The 24796-nt window shown below is 36.4% G+C and overlaps 1 protein-coding gene across 2 annotated transcripts; it reads right to left on the reverse strand.

The window, feature by feature from the left end:
• Window positions 1–1528: 1528 nt before the first annotated feature.
• Ir84a (Ionotropic receptor 84a) lies at window positions 1529–11907 on the reverse strand. 2 transcript variants are annotated; one of them, XR_012409326.1, is made up of 7 exons: window positions 11248–11907; window positions 11005–11188; window positions 10809–10945; window positions 3129–3296; window positions 2390–3042; window positions 1761–2196; window positions 1529–1679 (listed from the first exon to the last, which is right to left on the reverse strand). XR_012409326.1 is itself a non-coding variant. In XM_073963251.1 (6 exons), the coding sequence occupies exons 1-6, from the start codon at window positions 11775–11777 to the stop codon at window positions 1841–1843; spliced, it is 2028 nt and encodes a 675-aa protein (XP_073819352.1). In that variant the 5' UTR covers window positions 11778–11907; the 3' UTR covers window positions 1760–1840. The 2 variants fall into 2 exon arrangements, 1 of the variants encoding a protein (XP_073819352.1); XM_073963251.1 differs by lacking the exon at window positions 1529–1679 and having other exon boundaries at window positions 1760–2196.
• Between the last annotated feature and the right edge of the window lie 12889 nt (window positions 11908–24796).

Here is a 24796-nt window from a genome sequence, read left to right on the forward strand (position 1 = left end):
CTGCCTATCTCCAGTTCCAGAAAAATGGCTGATTTGATGGGATGTAGCCACAGATCCTCTAGAGTTGGATGGGTAGGTTTGGCGGGGCAGTTGAAAAGGTGTTCTGTGTCGTGCGGGTACATGCCGCATACTGGTCAGATGTCAGATGTCAAACCTGCTTGTTATGCTTGTTGATCTAGGGGTTCCCTCCTGTATCGTTGGACCACTCCCTCTAGAGCATGGATATCCATCCTGATCTGCTTGAATGTGTCGGGCCTACCCACAAGCAGGTACTGCAACGAAAGCATTTCATTGTGTTGCATTACTGGAAGAATCTTTGCCTCCTCATGTAGATGGTCCACTGAAGATTTGAGGAGGCACCCTGTTGCTGTTCTCAGGGAGGCATTCTGGAAAGTTTGAATCTTTTTTCCAATTCGTATCACATAATCTGGGGGACCAGACTGGAGCCGCATAACTTACAACAGACCGACATATCGCGTTATATGTGGTCAACTAGGTTTCTAGGCACTTGGGGTGCAGATAGCTGTGGCGTATGCGCACGACGTGAATGTAGTGTCGAATGTGACCCCTAAAATTTTAGGGCAGTTTGTGGTCGGAATTCTGCTAACGTCGGCCACGACATTCAACTCACGTCCAAACTGCGCTGTCTATGTGGTGAACAGACTGGCTGTAGATTTTGTGGCGGAAATCTGAATATACCTCGAATGGAAAAAGGTGGTAACATCGGTTAAATAGTTGCCACAAGGTAGTGATCCGGGTCGATGATTCCTCCTAGGAACGAGTCAAAATGCTTGATGAATGTCTTCCATTTATCGCAACGATATAAAGTGGGTTTCTAGTCCTTCAATCTGGTGTTCTTATGAATGTCGCGATGCTTAAGTCTGATACTGCAAAGTACAATTTTTGGCGATACGAAGTATATCAGCCTTATTCCATTGTCAGATGTTTCATTGTGGAAACGGAATTTCCAGATTTTTGGGCCAAATGTATTCCTCTTTCCAAATTTGGCATTAAAATCGACTAGAATAATTTTAATGACATCGGCAGGACACCGGCCTTATGTAAGGCTCGTAAACTATAACTTTGGTCTGCTCGACTTTGTCCTAAGTATTGTATGGGTGCAAATAAAACTTATGTTAAAACATTAGTTTTTTTTCCAAGTATTTCATCCACCAGATTTCTTAACCTCCGACTGAGCTGAAAGAGGGACGTGGGCTTTGTCAGGTCAGGACCGTCCATTTGTGTGTTACATCCCCTACGTCACCCGTTCCCACTTCATACATTAAAAAACCACACAATTTTCCATGTTGCTCTTTTTTGGTTGAGTGTTAGCCTACGGAGTGTACTGATAATGTCCATCTTCGAACTTGTATAAAAACGTGTCATAAAACCATAAAACCGAAAAATATTTTTCCTGTATACCCGTTGAGCATGCAATACAAATAAAATTTAATAAAAAATATCCCTCAAACAATAACCCTTCAGTGTAACCAGTCATATCCTGAGAACAAATATAAAAATAAGTAAAAGCTACAACATTTATTTTCTACATCCATAAAGTGCTCAACATCAACAAAATTTAGTGCAGTTTAAAAGTCTATTTCCACATCGACATCCCTACAAAAATATTTGCCAGCAATTATTTGAAGCCTGTTATAGCCTGAACCCTCATTGTTTTGCTGCAAATAAAATTTAATTTGTTTAATTATGTTAATAATAAACTTGCAAATAATGTTGTGTACAATTCTCACAATACATACAAATGAGGTGGGGGACAGCTTTTGTTTCCTATTCTTCGCCTCCTTCACACTTCATTTGTGGCAAAAGTGTGTTTGTTGGTTTATTTGCGTAAACATTTACGCATAGTTTTGTAAACAATTTTATAACTTTTGTAAAGGTATTCAAAGACAAACACCCACACCGATGTCATAATGGCAAATGCCAAGAATACCAATACCGGAGCAAAATGTTCCATATCAACTTCAACATCATTTTTGGCCAATGCTGCACAATCGATCTTTGGTACTTTCCATACAAGGTCACTGTATTTCAAGATGCCAGATTCACGAAATTTCAATATGGCACTTTTCAAATATTCAAAATAGGGTGATGTTTTCTCCACGCCGATACCGGTTGTAAATGGGTTACTAAAGGAAATCTCTTGAAGTTCACAGAATTGGGATTCAGTCAAGATATCTGGAAACAAAAAAACAAACACATATCATGGAAATTATGTGTAATAATTAATGACGACTAACATGTGCGGAAAAACTAATACGAAATTATGTATGTGTTACATAAAGTCATACATACACGCATTACTTATTTCACTTAAAAAACATTTTCCACTTCATCATCTCTCTCTCCCTCACCCTCCGCTCATACATACCCACCAATAGCTGGTATACCCGACTAAGTGTTACATGGAAAGCAAAACCTCCCTTGGCCACACGCTGTACACCTTCTTCCAAAGTCAGAATATTTCGTTTGCCATTCTTGCAGATGCGATTCTTGAAAATGGTGCGTACCAACGGATTTGTAGTAGTTGTTGTTGTATTGAACATGTCATAATTATACCAAGCATTTTCCATACCAATCTCCAGACTACTATTGTACAGGGCATCTAGGGTGGTGATGGTGCGTGGCGCTTCCGATAGCAAAGAGCTAACAATAAATGCCGCATAAAACTGCATCAGCAATAGGGCAAACACAGATACCGAGGTCAATAACAAACGCGTCGAATTGGCATGAAAATGCTCAGGTGTAGGACCCTGCATAAATGCCGCCTCCAATATGGTCAATACAATAAAATCCAGTTTATGTTCGGGAACAAGTTGTTGTAATGTTGTGGCGGCGCTCTGATGCGGCTGTAGTGTTTTCAATTTCCAATAAAGTTGATATTCGGCATGTACATGTATGCCCAGCATAATTCCTGTGATTACAATTATGGCCAGCACTGACCACCACACGGTAACTGTTAGGGGTTCAAAGAAGATATTACGTATACCGGTACGTTTTGGATGGCGCAGAAGAAAGCGAACTCTGTAATAATACAAAAGGCGTGTTATTGTTTTTTTACAGCTGAAGGTAAGGTGTTTTATTATCATGTCTAAACACAATTCACTTACAATTCAACATGCACCTCTGGCGTATAGCTGATTATATGCAGACGTTCGCTCATATAACGTAGTGGCAATAATGTAAATTCAATTTCATGATTGTTAAGAAGGCCTAGAACTCCGGTCCATGTTCCATTAGTAAATAATCCCCATTCATCCTCTATACGTAGGTGAAAGCTAAAGTGAAACATTGAAAAATAATCAAATGGTTTTGCAGATAGTTTTTTACCCCAGTCTATGGCAATATGAAAGAAAAGAATGTGTATACCCTACACTACACTATGTGATGAGGGCATTATAAGTTGGTTTTGGCCAAAAAGTTGTAACGCATCGAAAAAATGTTCGTGAACCATACATATATGTATATACCAAAATGAACGTCTCGACGAGCTGAGTCGATCTGGCTTTGTGCGTCCGTCCGTCTGTCCATCTAAACCTTGTAATCGCAATTTTGATCGGATCGTCACCAAATTTTGGTAGTTGGCCAGATAATATTCAGAGGTCGGCAGCTGCAAAAATTGTATTTGGATAAATAGTCAAACTTTCATTACAAAACAAATATCTACGTTTCTAAAAGGGGTATACCACAAGAAAAATCTGGCAATGAGAGAAGAAAATATCACCTTTACAACGATGTAAAATATGTTTTCGTAGGTGATCAAAAAACGGATACAAGTTTTCATTTTTGCGATCTTAATTGTAATGACAAATATCTCAGCGTTGGTTGGAGACATTCCAAATGCAGTACTTTTATAAGAAAGTAGAAAATCACACCTTTACAACAATGGAAATTAGGTTCGAGTACGTGGTTTAACAACGGAGATATCACAATAGTCGGTCATGCATCCCATTTTCACTTTTTTTATAATAACGCTACATATCGCAATTTTGATCGGATCGTCACGAAATTTTGAGAGTGTATATGGGACCCACAGAGGAAGAAGCCTATTAGGTTTAGTGACGGTCGGATAATATTCAGGAGTCTGAATAAGCAAAAAAATCTTATTTGGATAAAACGTTAAAGTTTTATTACAAAGCGAATATCTACGATTCTAAAAGAGGTATACCAAAAGAAAACCTGGCAATGAAAGAAGAAAATTTTACCTCTACAACGCGGAGATATCGCAGTAGTCGCCAATCCAACACAAGTTTTCATCTTTGCTATCTTAATTGTAATGACGAATATCTCAGCGTTGGTTGGGGACCTTCCAAATGCAGGACTTGAACAAGAAAGTAGAAAAATCACACATTTACAACGATATAAATTAGGTTCGAGATATCACATTTTCCCTTTTTTAATCACGCTACATGTAGCAATTTTGATCGCATAGTCACGAACTTTTGAGAGTGTATAAGCTTCTAGAATGAGTATTCCAACGGCAAAGCTTGTCAGTGGAAGAAAAAATATCATATTTACATTAATGTAAAATTGGTAGGCGAAGGTGGTCAAACAAGAGAGATATCACAACAGTCGGTAATGCATCCAATTTTTGCATTTTTGTAATCACGCTACAGCTCGCAATTTTGATCGGATCGTCAAAAAATTCTGTTGGCCAGAGAGGAATGCGCATATTGAGTTTGGTGGTAGTCAGATAATATTCCCTAAAAGAAATGTTTACCAGTGAAAATCTTATGCACGGGAGTAGTAATGTAGGGTATCACATAGTCGGCCCCGTCCCGACTATAGTCTTTGCTCACTTGTGTGTGCTATGTATGCCTGTTTTGGCATACATTAATTACTGTTTTGGCTACAATTTGTGTCTTTGTGTTGGATCGAAAATCTCAATGGTTTGGCCGTTATACGCCAAAATGTCAAAAAAGTGGATAAAAAAACTTAAAGTCAAAATCGGGAGTCTCGATTTTCACCGTAGACCTATAGTCTAATCAATCCCAGGAATCAGAAACGCGAAGGGCCCATTAAGGTTTTAAAATCGCCCCGGCCTAACCCTCAGCCTGTGTGGATTGAAATACTTGTTTCCCCAAGAAAAACTTACGTATTTAGGAGTATTTTCAAAATTTTGGGCGTATGAACCGGCAAAAGTATGGATAGGCTTAAAGCTCAAAAACTTGCGGGAATATCAATAGATAGAGCTTGGGGGAGGTACCGGAAGGAGTGGACCTATAAGCACCACCTTCGAATTGCATCTTATATTAGAAGAAATATTAGAATATCCAAAGTGTGGACGAACGCAGTATTCGGTTCGAGCTTTCCAGCTATACATATTATGCCATATGGGATTTTACAACTTTCGGACTGTTTTCTCAAGAAGTATGGAATTGCCCCTGAAAAAACTTTTACTGCCGTAGTTGAGGCAGCGAATGCAAGTTGCTTCAACAAAAATCAAAGTGATTCGAGAGCAGGTCTTAAGGTGAATTAATCTAAAATTTTGTGTGGGACGTACCCGATGGAGTGTACAAATATAGTCCATATTCGAACCTGATCTACATCTGGTAGATATATAAGGATGCGTAAGGTATGGAAATTGAAGCATTTGAAATATGGGTCTATCGAAGAATTCTAAAGGTGCCCTATACATCGCACACTTCAAACCAAGAAATTCTAAGACGAATGCATCTCGACAGACAACTCTTGAACACTGTCAAATCAAGAAAAACCGCATACCTTGGACACTTGATGAGTAATGATAAATACAAGTTTATGCAATGTATTATTAAATGTACCATAGAAGGACAACAACCAAGAGGCAGAAGAGAGATATACTGGCTAAGTAACATCCAAGAGTGGACAGGATACAGATGTGAAACAAATCTGCTACATGCTGCTAAAAACCGAGAGCTGTCAATAATTTCATAATATAAAATATTAAAACATATTCAGATGTAATACTATAACATTGTATGGTCGCTTAATATCTGAAAAACGGATTAGCAAATAAAGAAGAAGAAGGTATGGACCAAATCGATCACTCCCATCAAGAGTCATAGTGCGCACAATTTTTCCGAACATTTTTGAACTTTTGTGGGGAAGTATTGACTTGCCCTGATGAAACTTATACCGTCGCACAATGGTTCAAGAAACGATTTTCCTGGCCAAAAATCAAAATTTTGTTTTGTCACAGTTATTTAATTTCTATATGGGATTCGATAGTAAACATATTGAAACTAAGGAAACCAAAAAATTAGGTCAAAATATTGAAAGATGCGAACGTGGGATGCCCGTAAAGACGAACATTTTTCCCATGTTTGAGAAATACGTAATTTTTGCAAACTTCTGGAGAAAGAAATAGCTATTTCTCGGAAACCATAACAGATATTGCGTTCATTGTTCTTTTTTAGGTATGTTAGATTGTGGCTTTTAAACATAGTGTAAACGAATTACTGTAGAGTTTACACAACATGAGCTATTTTATTTTTCCTCAGGTAATAGTTTGAAAAATGTTATTACTCCTACGAAAAGCCACATAACCTATGAAAAAAATGAGACATTGATCATAAAAATCGATGAACATCTCACGTTTTTATTTACAATTAAGTGAAGGTATCACATGTTGAATCGTATGTATCTCTCTGGAAAAATACTTTGACGGTTTTTTATGATTCTCACAATTTCTACATTAGTGAAAAAAGGATAACTCATTTTTATGATTGCGGTAGGGAGCTAATAAACTTTCATAAATTTATGACTAATTGCTCTACTGGTTCATTTATGAGAGTTACTCCTTTACGTTCAATGTATGAAGGAAAGGATTTGCATTTTTATTGATGTGTGTTTTTCTGTTGACTACAGAAACCACATTTGTTAGCCTTATTTTTATGGAAATTTTTTAAAATTTTACAACGCACACGTGCTGAATCAGGTATAATGTCACCATAAATAAGCCCACTTATAAGTACCTGTTAGAAAAATATTGAAAAATTCTTGTATAAATAGGTGTTCATTGATCGTTTTGTGTCATTCAACAAGTGTCGAAAACCCCCCCCCAAAAAAAAAAACAAATATAAAAAGTGAATAGTGAAAGTGAAGTGAAAAGGGAATTATAACATGTCATTCAAGAAGAGTGCTTCCAACGCAGAGAAGAACAAAGAAACCTGGACAAAAAATCTAGTCCAGTTTCAAGCGCCATTAAGAAGAGGCATAGTGGCAATTGTGGAAACAGCAGTGAGTGAACGGAGTCGCTTGCCTCTGAAGATACACGTCATTGGTCGCATCAAATCTCTTCAGTCTACAGCAAAAGGACAGACAGAGAGGATCGCTGTAATTGCTGTAGAGCTTAAGGTTCTAGGGATGAAATATTGAACTTCCCGCATATATCGGACCAAGCCATTCAGGCAAAACTAATAACTCTTCTGAAAGACTACGAGCGCTGCAGAAGAAAACGAAACTTTGATCCAACGAGGGAACTGTTTGACATCACCAATGTAAAGGGCGAGTGGATTACAAAGAAGGCGAGAAACTCTCAAACTGCAAATTGGGGGCAAAGGCCGCGTTGGTTATTCAAGCGGCAAACCTGCTGGTATCAATACTATTCACACGTCCAAGCGAAGGAAGACAATAAAAGCGAGTGCGCCCACATTTACCAGTTCAGCGATATCTGATTGTTCCGAAGGTGGCTCAGATTTTTACGACAGTAGTACAGATAGTCCTTGGGAGGATGAAAATTCAGCATCAACTAGCAAAGGAAGCATAAACAAACAGGCATTGCAAGAAGCCTTGTTACAAGTTCAAAGATTTCGTCCGATGTTCCAGTAGCTTTCCACTGAAGGCATTTAAATCCCAACCCCATGTCAGTCAGAGAAATCCACATGGCTATCTTCAAGGAAGCTGCTCGGTTGAAGAACCACTTGGTAAACACGATTTATCTGCAGAAGTGGAGCATGCATTTTGATGGGAAACACTTTGAGAGCTATGAATATCAGACAGTGGTCCTCAAGAACGAATTTAAAGAAATTAGATTGACTGGGCTCAAATTGAAAAATGGGAAAGCTAAAACAATCGCAGAAGGTCTCCAGAATGTGTTAGAGGAGTTCAACCTCTGGGGATCAATTGTGATGATTGTTGCCAATACAACAAGCGTGAATACCGGCAAAAAGACAGTCGACAGCAAATGTTTGAAGCGAAAGGTTACACCGCACCCAAGTTCATCAGTTGCCAGGACCATGTGCTGGATCGAGTTCTTCGGGTTGTTATGGACGACGAACTCCATTCGTATACAACATCACCAAACACCGAATACTTTCTTGTGAAGGATTTGATGAAAAACTATATTCAATTGAAAGTAGCCTTCAGTAATGGTACAACATTGATTAAAGAAACAGGTCGCTGGAGAGACGACATGAAGTTTCTCTTCCACCTTACTCGTGTTTTCCGCCATTTCACTGAGAAGAGTGAGATTCCTTTTGTAGATTTTAGGCAGATCCCAAACATTTGCAATGCACGCTGGAACTCTCGTGCCATTCTAGCTTTACTTGCTTTTATACTGATGCCTGAAACCCGGAGAAGATTGCGTAAAATCTGTTTATCCATTTCCTACTCATGGGCTGATCATTGTTCCAGTAGTCAATTGTTCGGCTCCGAAGATTTCGAAGAACTATCTGCAGCTCTGAATGACTACCCAAAGCTCTCAAATGCTTGAATACTCATTGGAAAAAAGATGAATTTCCAATCGACATTGCCCGAAGCAACCAGTATGCAAGACTTATAAAACTCCTCCATTGACAATGTGAATATTTAACTTTCTTTTGTGTTTTATGATCCCTGTTATGTTAGTATATTTATTTTATTTACTATTTATTTTATTATTTATATATTTTTTAATATCTACTTATAGTGACTCCAAAAAATGACAAAAATGCATAAATAAAATTTTTCAAATGATTTTGTGCGTGAGGTTTTTTTATCCAAATTAAGATTTTATGTAATCTTATGTAAAAGTTCATCCCAACATGATACAGGGATATGAGGTTGTAAAAACGTCATAACCCTATTGACCATATTTAGTATATAAGAAGATATAAAAAACACAGAAACACTGATATTTTGATGAAAAATAGTAAAAAATTCAAAAGTTCATCTTTGACCTTGAATTTCTCTGCACCTACCACACCGAATTTGACCGCTTATAATTCACCGGAAAGCTGATTGTGTTATCTGTCTAACAAAAAAAATTGTAAAAATATCTCTATGCGTTCAAAAGATACAGAATTTTGACCAGGAAAAACGATTCTGAACCACTGTGCGTCGTAAGGGGCCGTGAATACAAGTTGCTACAACAAAAATCAAAGCGATTCGAGAGCAGGTCCTAAACTGAACTTTTCCGAAATTTTGTGTGGGAGGCACCCGAAGAAGGGGACCATTTGAGTCCATACTGGCACCTCATCTAAGTCTGGTAGATATATTATTATGTGCAAAGTATGAACCAAATCGGTTACGCCCTGCAAGAGTTATCGTGCGCACAAATTTTTCGAACTTTTGAGGGGGAGGTACCAAAAGGGGTGGACCGATATAACCCATTTTCGAACTTAAACTAAGTTAGGACAAAATTTTACGAAAGCAAAATTTTGGACTAAATCGGTTGATCCGTTCGAGAGTTATCGTGCGCACGACCCAGCCAGACAGACAGACGGACGGACGGACATTGCTAAATCAACTCCAAGTTGTCTGAAACGGATTTCGTCCAAAAGCATTATCTCGATGAAGCACATTTTGTCCGTATGAAAGTGTATATACCCTCGTTAGAATAAATGCTGAGGTTATAATAAAAGAAGTAATCCTATAGGTTTTTCTTCCAAAATATTCAATTACAGAATGCAAGTGAAATCTTTTTTTTGCAAACTAAAATTTATTTTTTGTTACTATAACATCCAAACTTTTATCTCGATCATTGTAATTTTGGTCGCATTTTTTGTAACTTTGGCGGGTAAATAGACCTATATTTTGAAATAAAGTCGGATTACATTTAAAATTTTGCCAATTTTTTGTAAATTCCGCGAATGTTGAGTAACATTTTACAAATATTTTGCGGTCTACTCACTTACGTCCCTTCGTGATAACTTTTTAGTGACAATTGTGCTTTGCTTTTTTATAATTTTTTTCTTAAAAGCAGAAGTAAAACCGCTATAACTTTTATCCGCAAAACCAAAAATTTGCTCGCGAGCGGACTTTTACAGGGAATTTTTTTTTTCTTAAAAATCGTTGATATAGCGCGAAAAGATAATATTATTTTTTTTGGAAATGGCATATGAAAGAATTGGCAACATTTCCCATATGTGAGTAAAAATCACAATAAAAATTGATTATTGAAGTAAAATATACAAACGTTGAATTCAGGTGCCACCATGGTTTAACGGACTTTACATCCAACTTGAGCACTGTTCGATACCCCTAAACTATTGTAAGCGGCGTGTTCTGAGTATTTCAGCCATGTACCATTTCTTTACAATCGGAATCTTAAAATGCCTTTCGGACTCTGTGATTGAAAGCAGGTCCCATATCATTGACCATTTATGAATCGGTGTGTACTCATTGATAAAAGAGAGTTCTCATATGTAGGTAAGCAAAAAAACTTGGTGCATAATTCCATGGACACAAGGAACGATGTATCTATTTCGTCAACACATGTAAAATTTAAGTCCATTTTCTTAGATTTTGAAAAAACCCTAAAAAACTCATGTCTGCTGTACAAAATTATTGTTACTTTTGATATTGGTGTTTCGTCACAACTGTTTTACCTGAAATTATAAATATCCTGTGTTATAGACATAAGCTGATATGTCTTCCTTTGCATAAAATCATTTTGCAAATAACGTTTGTTGTCGTTCAAATATTCCGAAATCGACATGTTTAGTGTTGGAGAATAGTTAACGAGCTACAATGTAATAAAAACAAAATAAAATCCATAAGATAATTGAAATAAATCGGACTTACTGCGGTAGCCACTGCAACTGATGTGTTTTCAAAGTTACGCCTCCGCAATACAAATAGTTGCATAAAATCTTTTTCAACCAAAAAACCATTCTCCTGCGAAAAATTCCCTTTATACTCCACGGTCAGTTTATTATCATTACATGTTTGGCATATTTTATAAATATCAACCAAATCCAAGAAACACCTAAATAGCAAGATAAGAATTTTCATATTGTTCATAACATCAATTTTTGATTGTCTCACTTTTTCCTCTTCACGGCCACCGTAACATCCGCATTTATTAGTATATTCAAATTTCCAAAGACCGCTTGAATGTTATCCTTTAAATTTGGTTGATTGTTTTTATTGCAATCATTTTTCAAGACAATAAACCATGAGAGGGAATTATTAAAAAGCAAATTTTCCGATGATTTTATCAGGAACCGATTCTCCATGGTATCACATGCGGAATGGGTTATAAAAATACCCATTCGAGGAGAATTTCCTCGAAATAGTTTCTTAATATCCGTATCACTTTTCAAATTGTTAAGGTTAAAGAACGTAAGATAGTAATGAGATGTTCGGTTAGAATCTTGATGTAAAGTTTCGAACGAGTAGTGATTTCGTGCAGCTCCACCATAGATTATAATGGCTTGTTTTAGATTTTTAAACTCCAGATATTTTTTAAAGGCCTGCAATTCACTGGATCTTCCATAGCAAGCTGACTGGCCCAATATTGTAATTATGATACCCAAATTGAAACACAAGATTTTAAATATGTTAAACAATTCCATATTGTCGCTGTCGTTGTTGTTAATGTTAATGGTTAATGGTAAGGTAATATAATGCGTTGATGGTCAGGGATTTCTTGTATATATATCGAATAACCATATGTCTAGCAGTCACACGATTAATGTCATAACTAATTGCGGACATCAAAAGCAGTAATAGCTGGGCTGTTAGACCAAATTAACTGTTTCTCTCCTATGTACACTAGGGTTATACAATTTTTACAATCTTGTCATTACCTAAGATTAGACCAATCTTAAACTTGCTTTTCAAAATAGGCAGGTTTAAGCCCATAGTCGTTGTTTTAATATTTTTTAAACAACTTTAATTTATTAGGGGAAAAATTGGCGATGTTTACCAAGGGGTAAGGCAGGGAAGCCTATAGTTTCGGACCTCATCAGTCCAAGGGGTAAGGCAGGGAAGCCTATAGTTTCGGACCTCATCAGTCCCTTGTTTATTGTTTTTCAACAAGAAACTTTTTATACCCAAGTGTGAATTGTTCGCTCAAATAGATACCTGACCAAAGAAACAGTCTGATTCAGAATTTCTTTGGCACTACCTAAATTCGAACAACTTCACTTTAGATATTAGGTAGTGCCATAGAAATTGTCAAACATAGTGTTTCTTTGGACACGTATCTGTTTGAGCGAACAATTAGCGCTTGAGTATAAAAAGTTTCGTGATGAAAAACAAGAAACAAGGGAACTGATGAGAGTCTGTGGCGAGATCCGAAACAATAATCTTCCCTGCCTTACCCCTTGGTAAACAAAGCCAATTTTTTCCACTAACAAATTAAAGTTGTTTTAATAAAATATTAACGGAACGACTTAAGCCTGACTATTTTGAAAAGCAAAATAAAAGCCGCCATCCAATATAAAAACTCCAACCCTCATAAAATCTTAATTATAAAGTGAAGCGATAAAAAACCTCATGATCCGTTGAAAATGTTTCTATATGAGCCTTTTGAAGTCACCATTGTCAGATATATAACTAAAACAACTTTGAAGCCACGCGAACCAAAGTGGCACAACCTTTTGTATCTCACTAAATATACCATTTTATATCATACTAGCAAAATACCCGCTACTTCGTATGCGGAAAAGGAATAATATACACATAAACAATATATAATATGGTGAACAGTGAAAATTTTGATGTACTAATACCTATTTGAATTGATATTTAATTTCATTTAAATACTGTTCGTACAGGTTTTGTTCGAATTTCAACAAAGACCTCTACACTTCAGCAGCGGCCTACATTTTAAATTCCAGTCTAAGTTTTATTAGAACGGTATGGGTATTTTGGAATTTGTGATATAAAAATGTAGAAAACCTTTATTCAAAAGATCTTACCCTATATAACAGTTAATTTTTGAGACGTTTTATTTTAGGCCTTTTTGTTCTCAGGGTGTAAAAATCTTCTTGTAAAACATTAGCCGCATAAATTTTCCGTTTTCAAATGAACTTACTATAACGATCAGAATAGACAACAAAAATAAACGATCAGAATAGACAACAAAAATAAAAAATAGACAAAAAAAAATAAAAACAATTTTGTTGAAAAGATACGTTTGACTTGTTGATTTCAGTACATTATTTAGAAACCGAATTCGTGGTAAGTCCACATTTACATTAGGCAATTTTCCTTGCGGCAATTGCCAGTTTGTTGGTGAGAGTTACCATATGCCTCACCTCTCTCACCTTCAAACTGACAATTGCCGCAAGGAAAATTGCCTAATGTAAATATGGACTTACATAAAAACAATAGTACACTATTTAGTAAAATTTTAAAACTCAAGACCTTAGCTCAAATTTCACAGTTTTAACTCTATTTGTTCACCCAATGCCAATGGTACTACATGTAGGAACCTTTCATACATTGAAAGGTGGATTTTCATAAACATTCTGATCTTGTTAAGTTTCATTTATCGATTCACTCAATACCAGTGCTTTAATATTTGGTATTATTTAATACTTCTAGTACACTTATTGTACGACCACCTCTAACAATGAACCTGACAAATAAATAATAAATCGGAATTCCACTTCTATTCCTTAGCCCAATACCAAACTTATTGCAATTTTGTACTTTTCACACCCTAATTATATAATTGCAGCTTCAATGCTACAACCAATGTCAACACAACGTCAAATTTAATACTATTTAGTACATTTTCTATTTCTCAATAAATCAGCCAGCCCTCAGCCTAATTTCAGAATTTGTATGCATTTCAAAAAATCCCTTGTCTAAACAGCATCACAAACCCTCATACAACAATTCGAAATTCAATTTCTATCCCTTCATGCAACACCAAACTGATAGCAAATTTAGTACTTATAATATGTACAGTATCGGCCAAAACTAAAGCACCCCCTCAGTAAATTTTTTTGAAATGATAATTATTTTATGAAAACTAAATTATAAATTTATTTTTTATTTTTCTTTTTATTTATTTATATCTTTATAATTGAAAAATACAAAAATAAGGAGTTCAGAATTTAATAAACAAAAGTTAAAATTCAAAAAACATTTTAGGTCGCAAATATAAGCGGACAAAACTAAAGCACCCCCCAATTTGAGGTGCAGCAAAAACTATTGAAATCAATATTTCGTTGCTTATCCTCTATTCTGAATGACACAATCACATCTTTTAGGCATAAAGGATACTAAATTATTAATTATTGCAGGCGAAATAATCGGTTTTCGGAAAATTTAGCTTAAATCCTCAAAATACTGAAAATCGGAAGGTACCGTTATATGGAGGCTATACCCAAACATGGACCCAGGTCCACGATTTTTGGTGGATATGTTTTGTGACCACTTAGAACCCCAAGGTCCAAATTACAGCTAATTTAGTAGGAAAATGTGGCTTAAATATCCGAAATACCGAAGATCGGAAGGTACCGCTATAAGGGGGCTATACCAAAACATTAGCCGATATTGTTCATATTCATCCAAAAATGATGCTACAGCATTCTCTGGTCAAATACTAAATCCCTTAGGTTTAAAAATTAGGAAAAGAACGAATTGCAAAAGAACGGTAGACGCCGGCTTATTCAGCCGACGACCAGCAAAAAACCTTCCGCCTCCATGTTTTACAGTGTCTTTGCAATATTTAGGATTTAACGGTTGCCCATTTGGTCCAAGCCTTTTACCATCTGAATACTTTAAATTAAACATAGATTCATCGGAAAACAGTTCAAATGGGTCTTGGCGAATGCCAGTCTGGCTCCTTCATTTTTAGTCGATATGAAAGGTTTTTTTTGCTGGTCGTGGACTGAATAAGCCGGCGTCTATCGTTCTTCTGCAATTCGTTCTTTTGCTAATTTTTAAACGTTAGCGTATTGTATTTGACTAGTGGATGCTGTAGCATCATTTTTGGATGAATATGAACAATATCGGCTAATGTTTTGGTATAGCCCCCTTATAGCGGTACCTTCCGATCTTCGGTATTTCGGATATTTAAGAAACATTTTCCTACTAAATTAGCTGTAATTTGGTACTTAGGGTTCTTAGTGGTCACAAAAGATATCCACCAAAAATCGTGGACCTGGGTCCACGTTTGGGTATAGCCTCCATATAACGGTACCTTCCGATTTTCAGTATTTTGAGAATTTAAGCTAAATTTTCCGAAAATCAATTATTTCGCCTGCAGTAATTAATAATTTAGTATCTTCTATGCCAAAAAGATGTGATGTGTCATTCAGAATAGAGGATACGCAACGAAATATTGATTTCAATATTTTTTGTTGTACCTCAAATTGGGGGGTGCTTTAGTTGTGTCCGCTTATATTTGCTACCTAAAATATTTTTTGAATTTTAACTTTTGTTTATTAAATTCTGAATTCCTTATTTTTGTATTTTCCTATTATAAAGATATAAATAAATAAAAAGAAAAATAAAATATAAATTTATAATTTAGTTTTCATAAAAAAATTATCATTTCAAAAAAATTTATTGAGGGGGTGCTTTAGTTTTGGCCGATACTGTATAAGTTTAAAAATAACTTCCTTATATCCAAAACTATATCCAAACCGCGATTTAACATTTTTCGTACACATAATTTCCAAAACTTCCTCTCTATCTCCACTATAAACGCCAACTGCTATATGAATACCGAATTTCACAATGTCAGCTCTACTCTTTTACACAATAACAATTTGAACCAAATTCTGTGTTAGTTTCATTTAATTCATAATTTTCGTACACTTATTGTACTTATATCCACAACTACATTCATATCTAAACCTATATATATATAAGCGGCTATAATACCAAATTTCCGAATTCCTCTATCATAATACAATAAATACTTTTCGTATGAAAGTACGAATTTCAATTACTATCTCCAACAGTAATTCCGAATTTTTAAGGATTCCACCTCTATCCGTTACCACATGTACGAACTTCCAAAACTATTCCAGTTCTACACTCCAACAGTAACCTAACTTCCTAAATTCCAGCTATCTCCGTTCACTCAAACCCAAATTATGCCATATTTAGTACCGTTTAGAACTTTTCGCTCTAATACGTACGAATTTCCAAAACCACCTCAAACCTACACTCCAATTTCAAATTTTAGTATTCCAGCTCTATCTGTTCACCCAAACCCAAATTGTACCAAATTTAGTACGAATTTCCAAAACTTCCTCAATCTTATACTAAAACAGTAATCTTTATTCCACTTTTAATGATTCCAGCCCTATCCGTTCACTCAAATGGTAATTGTACCAAATTTAGTACCATTATAATACTTTCCGTACCCATAAGTACTAATTTCCAAAAGTACCTTAATCCTACACTCCAAAAGTAATTTAATTCCAAATTTCTGGATTATTAATTATTTTTTTAATATAATTTATTATAATTTCAGGATTCCAGCTCTATCTGTTCATCCAAATCCAAATTGTACTAAATTTAGTACCATTTAGTACTTTCTGTACCCAAAAGTACGAATTTCCAAAACTTCATCAATCCCTAACTCCATCAGTAATCTTAAATCCAAATTTCAGGAATCCAGCTCTATCTGTTCACCCAAATCCAATTTGTAAAAAATTTAGTACTTTCCGTAGCCATAAGTACCCAAATCCAAATTGTACCAAATTTAGTACCATTTAGTACTCTTCGTACACATAAGTATGTATTTGCAAAACTACTCCCATATCTCAATCCTACACTTCAACATTAATCTAAATTTCAAATTTCAGGATTCCAGCTCTATCCGTTCATCCAAATCCAATTTGTACCAAATTAAGTACCATTTTGTACTTTTCGTACCCTACGAATTTCCAAAACATCCTCAATCTTCACTCCATCAATAATCATTCTAAGTCCAAAATTTCAGGTTTCTAGGTCTATCCGGTCACCCAAATCCAAATTGTACTAAATTTAGTAACATCTAGTACTTTTCGTACACATAAGTATGCATTTCCAAAACTATGCCCATATCTCAATCGTACACTTCAACGGTAATCTAAATTCCAAATTGCAGGTTTTCAGGTCTATCCGTTCACCCAAATCCAAATTGTACCAAATTTAGTACCATTTAGTACTACTCGTACACATAAGTACGAACTTCCAAAATCATTTCCTTATATCAACACCACTTCCCAACCTTGATTCCCATACCAAATTTGAAGATTGTAGCTATATCCGCTCAAAATATACAATTGGTACCAAATTTAGTAACTTTTTGTACACTTATAGTTCGAATTTCCAAAAACCCTTTGGTACATCTTTCTAACTCTCCATCAGTTACCCTCATTCCAAATTTCAGAGCTCTAGCTCTTCCCGTTTGTCTAATACAAAGGGTACCATATTTAGTAACTTTTAGTACTTTTCGTACCCTTCTAGGTCGAATTTCCAAAAACCCAGCCTTATCTCACGCCTACACACCAACAGCAACGCACAGTCAAAATTTCAGCTTTCTAGCTTCAGCGGTTTCGTCTGGGCGATGATATGCCAGTCACTCACTCACTCACTCACTCACTCACTCAGTCATCACTAAGCTCTTTTATATATATAGATATAATTTTATTTCATATATCAGATCAATTTAAAGTGTTTTGTGCGGGACCGTTTTCAATATTTAAATGGAATACAATTTATTATTTACTGTGATATTGTACGAACTTTGAATGAAAGGAGCTTCCACGTGGGAAGTTTTTGCGGATTCTGAAACTACAATGTTCATATATGCGAAAAATCAAAATACAAAAAAAAGCCGGAGCGCTTTTTAAAAAAATCGCGGTCACAGTTTACATTTTTAGGGTTTGTTTAGGTTTTCACGATTTTTGTGGAAACCGCAAGTCCTTTCGAAATGAGATTTAAGAAAATGTTGTAGCGGTGAAAATTCTCTGCTAGATTGACCTTTACGATATTATCGTAGGTTTCACCTGTTTTGAGATATAGAAATTCAAATAGGGACAATGTACTGACTGTATTGCCTCCTTATAAAACAATGTCATGCACGGTGCGCCCTTACTAACTTTAAATGAAAACCGGAAGGGTCGGAAGGTCTTGCGAATTCTGAGACAGCAATGTTAATATATGAGAAAAATCCAAAAACAAGAAAAATCGCTGGAGGTATTTTTAAATACATAGCGGTAAAAAATTCACATTTTTAGGTTTATTTTAGTCTTTCGCAATTTTGCTTGAAAATGGCAATTCTTATCGGAATAAGACTAGAAAAAATCTTATAGCTGTGAAAATTCTCTACAAGATTGGCTTTCGCAATTTTTTTCTAGGTTGTACCATTTTTGAGATATATAAGTTAACGTTGGGAAATTGCTGTCATGACATTGTTTTATAAGGAGACGATACAGTCAGTGAATTTTCCCAATCTGAACTTCCTTTAACACCCGTTAAAGGTAGTGAGCTAACATGTGCCGCGGGTTCACCCATAAGAACGTTAAAAACTTGGGTTTGGGCGTCGGGTTAGTAACCCTCCCCTAGAAAACAACAGCCTACTATGAAAAACGAAAGAAAAGAAAAACAAACCTCTCTAAAGTTGACGAACCCCGCAAACGTTTTAAGGACCATGATCTGCGAATCTACACCTGGAATGTTCGCTCTCTTTATAGAGAAGGTGCAGTTTACGCATTGGCAGATGTACTTGAAAAGTACAAGGCCGACATTACCGCCATACAGGAAATACGATGGAACGGGAAAGGCGTCACAACAACACCTAAAGGTGACGCACTGTATTATAGCTGCCATGACACAAAGCATGAGTTTTGTTGCGGATTTGTAGTTGGTCGGAGGTTAAAACATCTGGTCTCCAGCTTCACCCCAGTGAATGAAAGACTCGCTGCAATTCGATTAAAAGCAAAATTCTTCAACATCAGCTTTATTTGCGCTCATGCTCCCACTGAAGACAAGGACGAACAGACCAAAGATATATTTTACGAGCGCTTAGAAGAAACTTGTAACCGTTGCCCTGCCCATGACATTAAAATTATACTAGGCCCAACAGTCGGAAAATTCAGTCTCCACAGTGAAACATCTGACAATGGTATGAGGCTGATAGACTTTGCAGCTGCAAGAAACATGGTAGTTATCAGTACCACATTTAAGCATATCGATATTCATAAAGGCACCTGGCTGTCGCCAGATCAAAGAACAAGAAATCAAATTGATCACGTTGTGATCGATCGTTCCGAGGTGCAAACATAGAGGACCACTACCTTGTTGCAGAAAAGGTACGTACCTGATTAATAGACTGCGGAATCCTATGCAAATGCATATATGGTTAGGATGGTCGTAGAGAAAATCTGATTAGACAGAAACTCGTTTTATTACAAAATAAAACGAATTATGCCCAGAAATTTTTGCATATTTTGCATATTCTGCATATCGTGCATATTTTGACATATTTGTACATATCTGCATAAAATGAGCATATGCAAAACCATATGCAAAAATATATTCAAGGGTTTGTGGTCTAAATATCCCACCGAAATGGCTGAAATTTGGTATTAAGTCTTCGTTAGGGGTATGCAACTTTACAACTGAAATCTGTCCGCATAGGTCCACGTCTTCACATAGTCCCCATAGAACGGTACCTACCGATATTCGGTATTTTGAAAGTTGTGCCCTCAATATCCCTCCGAAATGGCTGAAATTTGGTATTAAATCTTCGATGTGGGTATAAAACTTTCCACCTGAAATTTGTCGGTATAGGTCCACCTCTTCATATAGCCCCCATAGAACGGTACCTCCCAAATTCCGGAATTTTGAAGGTTGTGGCCTCAATATTCCACCGAAATGACTGAAATTTGGTATTTAGTTTTCGTTGGGGGTAAAAAACTTCCCAATTGAAATTTCTCGGCATAGGTTCACGCCTTCATATAGCCCCCATAGAACGGTACCTCCGGATTTCTGGTATTTTGAAGGTTGTGGCCTCAATATTCCTCCGAAATGGCTGAAATTTGGTATTAAGTCTTCCTTGGAGGTATTAAACTTTCCACCTGAACTTTCTCGATATAGGTCTATGTCTTCATATAGCCCCCATAGAATGGTACCTCCCGATTTTCCGTATTTTGAAGGTTGTGGCCTCAATATCCCACCGAAATGACCTAAAATTTGTCAGTTTGGGTGCAGGTATTTTGAAGGATGTTGCTGTGGTTATACATTTCTCTATTTTATTGACTTGAAGAGAATTTTAAACAGAAAAATTTTACACACAAAAATTTTTGTACCTATTATTGAAATATTTGTTGCATAAGAAAATATGTAAAATGCATAAATTTTGCATATGCAAAAATTTATGCATTTTGCATAATTTTGCATATGTCATATGTTTCGATTGCAATGTAATCAGAAGCCAAAAATATGCCCAGTCTCAAAATTTGACATGAATCGGACCAAAAATAGGGGTTGCATAAAATTCCGCTGTCTACTGATTAAACGTAGGAAACAAAGTGCGAACAGGCACAACACGGAAGTTGGCTATCGGTAAGCTGCAATCACAACAGATAACCACAGCATATTCCACTCAACTACCCCAATTACTTAATTAAAGCACTCCTCATCCCGATAACATATCAGCGCAATGGCAAAGTATTGCCCACTCTATGCAAACAGCCGCAAACTCCATACTTGGATACCAGAGACCTCCACCAAGGAATACATGGTATGATCAAGAGTGTCGTGCTGCTATCGAAGAGAAAAATGCGGCATATAGGGCTAATTTACAATCCGTAGCAACGCGTAGCGCACGAGAGAGGTATCGGGAGAAAAGGAGAGAGGAGAAACGTCTTTTCCGCAGGAAAAAGAGAGAGATGGAAAAGCGGGAGTGTGAACAAATCGAGATGTACAGGAGACAGAATGAAGTCCGAAAAATCTACCAAAGAGTGAAACATCAAACTGATGGCTTTGGAACTGGCACATCCTCCTGTAGAGACCAGCAAGGTAATCTGGTAACTGATACAGATAGTGTGCTAAGGATATGGAAAGAGCATCATACCACAGATCCAATCCCAGAAAATGGGATTGAATGTATACCACCCGCCAAGAGTAGGTAAAGACAGCAATAAACCGGCTGAATAATAATAAGGCAGCAGGATCTGATGGCCTACCAGCCGGGCTGTTTAAAACCGGAGGCGACACGTTGATAAGGTGTATGCATCAGCTAGTTAGCTCCATCTGGCAGGAAGAACGCGTACCCGACGAATGACACCTGAGCCTCCTGTGTCCCGTCCATAAGAAAGGAGATAAGACTTTATGCTCCAACTATAGGGGCATAAGTCTTCTCCCTATCGCATACAAGATAGTGTCAGGGATATTGTGCGAACGACTAAAGCCCATGGTCAACGAAATAATTGGACCATACCAATGCGGTTTTAGACCTGGCAAGTCCACCATTGACCAGATATTTACCCTGCGGCAAATCCTGGAGAAGACCCAAGAGATGCATATCGACACCTACCACCTTTTTTTCGATTATAATGCAGCCTTCGGCAGCCCGCTACGTTCAAAGGTATTCCAAGCCATGTCTGAATTTCGTATCCCCATTCGGCTTTGTAAAATGACTCTAACTGACACAAGATCTTCAGTTAAAATAGGAAAGAACCTCTGCGAAGAGTTTTGTACCAAAAGAGGTTTCAGGCAAGGGGACAGCTTTCGTTTGTACTTTTCAACATCCTGCTAGCAAAGGTTATACGAGAGGCAAACGTCAAAAGAAGTGGCACAATCTACACCAATAGCCACATGTTACTTGCTTACGCTGATGATATAGACATCATGGGACGATCAGTAAAAAAGTAACCGATACCTTTATGAAGGTCGAAGGAGAATCTGCTAAAGTGGGTCTGGCGGTAAACGGTGAGAAGACCAAGTTAATGGCGTTGACGCGCGTCTATTGAGCTCGGACCAACTGTGGAATTTGGTTCCTATAATTTTGAGGTAGTAAAAGACTTCGTCTACCTCGGCACCTCCGTAAACACAACAAACGACATCAGCTGTGAAATGAAAAGAAGAATTGTATTGGCTAACAGATGCTACTTTGGCACTTTAAATACAAAGCCACAACACGTCAAACAAAAATAACGATTTACAAAACAATGATACTACCCGTGCTGATGTATGGTTCCGAAGCCTGAGTACTTGCGCAAGGAGATAACGCAGTGCTTGACGTGTTTGAGAGAAAAATTCTTCGAAAGGTCAACGCAGATCGGCTACGGTGAATATCGACGTCGTATAAACCCCGAGCTGTATCTGCTATACAACGACATCAATATAGTTAAACGTATCGGATGCAGCGATTGCGTTGGCTAGGCCATATAATAAGAATGAGCGATGATGAACCCGCTAAAAAGGCGTATAAATTCGATTCACATGGCGGTGCACGCAGAATTGGCAGGCCAAAGAATAGATGGCACAAACAAGTGGATGAAGAGATGACAAGACGCGGTATTCCAAAAAGCGAAGCACGAAACAGAGAGAATTGGAGATCTTTTCTTAGTTCGGTCATGGAACAAATGTTCTGTAATGGGCCAGCTAAGTAAGTAAGTAAGAACTTCTATATATTTAAAATTATAAAAAATGGTAAAACACATAAAAATGTGAACTTTTGCCGCTATTTATTTAAAAAGCACTCCAGCAATTTTTTGGGGTTTTTGATTTTTACCATCTATGAACATTGCAGTTTCAGAATCCGCAAAAACTTCCCAGGTGTAAGCTCCTTTCATTTAAAGTTGGTTCAAGAGCACCGTGTATAGTCAATAATAGGCAAAAGGTCACTCATTCATGCAATAGGAAAATGTTTAAAAAAATCATTTCATTTCATAGAATTTTTTTTAATTTTTTTTAATTGGTTTGTGCGTTACCATTTTCAATATTTAAATATAATAAGCGTTATTTTAGTTATTAATAGGCAAGAGTTCATTCACTCAAAGATGGAGAAGTCATAACCCTAATGTATACATGTATGTCTAGATTGGAAAAAATAATAGAGCCATTTAATCACCTGTCAGAAAAATACACTCGATTTGACACTTTAAATTGCATCGATTTCTAGAAGATTCAGCAAATGATATCTTCCGATTCGAAAATTGAAAACAATAAAAAATTAAATAATTGATTTCTCGTGAATTTAGAATTTCAGAGAATAGTTCATATTGAAGATAGCTTGGGTTCTATGGGGCAAACTCAAAAAATCTACAACAATTTTTAGATCGAAGAACCGAATATAATGTGTTACAAACAAATGTACAGCATAATTCAACTATTGTTCTTTTATTTTCACTCTTTTGTTAAGTACAAAGGGAAACCCTTTCCGCAAACGATACCCGTAACAAAGTATACAATTTATGCAACAGCAACAACATCAATGAAGGATATTAACGTGGCAATTGTATTGTTAACAACAAACAAACATATTTCATTTGTTTGTTATTCAGCAAATTTATCTGCCACATAAACTGTACAAAAATATTTAACAATTTATTTATGATTCTTACAAATAAAACGTGAAACGAGTAAATCCTTTGTTGGCACTTTCGCAACTCCGTATTATTGTTCTGTATGGGTGATATGGTTGTGGGAAAGGTGCAAGAGTGGTTGGATACCACTTGGACTGTCAGCCAGCCTCCACATGCCACAGATGCACAAATCCACAACGTAATCACCAGGCTATGAATTATGAAAACCCATTCAACTGTTCTTAACCAAGATTCTCTGGTAGGAAAAATAATTTATTGGTACATATTTTAAAATAAAATAAAACAGCGAGCAATTTTAATGGGCTTTTAAAACAAAGTCTTTCAATTGGTAAGATGGTGGTATTTTACAAATTATGGTCAAGTGCCCTATTTAAATGGTATTCCTCATACTCAATATTATAACCTGCGCAAAAATTATAATGTTTCGTATACGGTTTTTTGCAGATTTGATTTTTTTAAATTTTATGCGCAATCGGACTTTCTGCAAGTTAAGGATGGCACACGCTTTCGATACCAAAGTACCTACAGTATATCCTTTATAGAATTTCCTTAACAATATGGCGAAAACAGATACTGACATCATATGCTTCCGCGTCGAATTGGAATTAAACTGTGCCTGGCTTGGGTCTTGCATAAATGCAATTCAAGAACTTGTCCTGGTTTTTGTAATTTTAACCATAGATACGTCCACATTAACCATGATATTAAAATAGCAAAATATTACTTCTATATGTATGTTGCAAACCTCTGCCGTTATTGATTTGCTGTTATTGAAGATTAACAAACATATCTGATACTTCAGCAAAGGTCTCCGTTTCCACATTCTCATTGCAGTTATTGAACATCAACAAACCAATCACGAACAACAAATCAATCTTATGCCTTTTTCCACATTCTCAGTGTAGTAGGTTATTAAAATATTCATTCGATAAAAATTGTCTTCAAATAATTTTTAAAAATCAGTGATTCCCTTAAGACTTCTAAATTCAACAAATTTAAGTAAATATGTATTAACAAATTCATTTCGACAGCATAACGTTTTATGTCATCCTCCAACATAGATTGCAGTGACCTGTTTT

Source organism: Musca autumnalis, unplaced genomic scaffold, assembly GCF_047663935.1.
Source record: "Musca autumnalis isolate F117 unplaced genomic scaffold, ASM4766393v1 scaffold_1, whole genome shotgun sequence".
NCBI classification, from domain to species: domain Eukaryota; kingdom Metazoa; phylum Arthropoda; class Insecta; order Diptera; family Muscidae; genus Musca; species Musca autumnalis.

Coding starts and splice junctions, on each gene's coding strand:
- Ir84a (XM_073963251.1), bottom strand. CDS start 11,777: ATGGAATTGTTTAACATATTTAAAATCTTGTGTTTCAATTTGGGTATC. Junction 3,297..10,808: donor CAGGATATTTATAATTTCAG/GTAAAACAGTTG, acceptor GTTTCACTTTAG/CTTTCACCTACGTATAGAGG. Junction 3,043..3,128: donor CCAGAGGTGCATGTTGAATT/GTAAGTGAATTG, acceptor GTATTATTACAG/AGTTCGCTTTCTTCTGCGCC.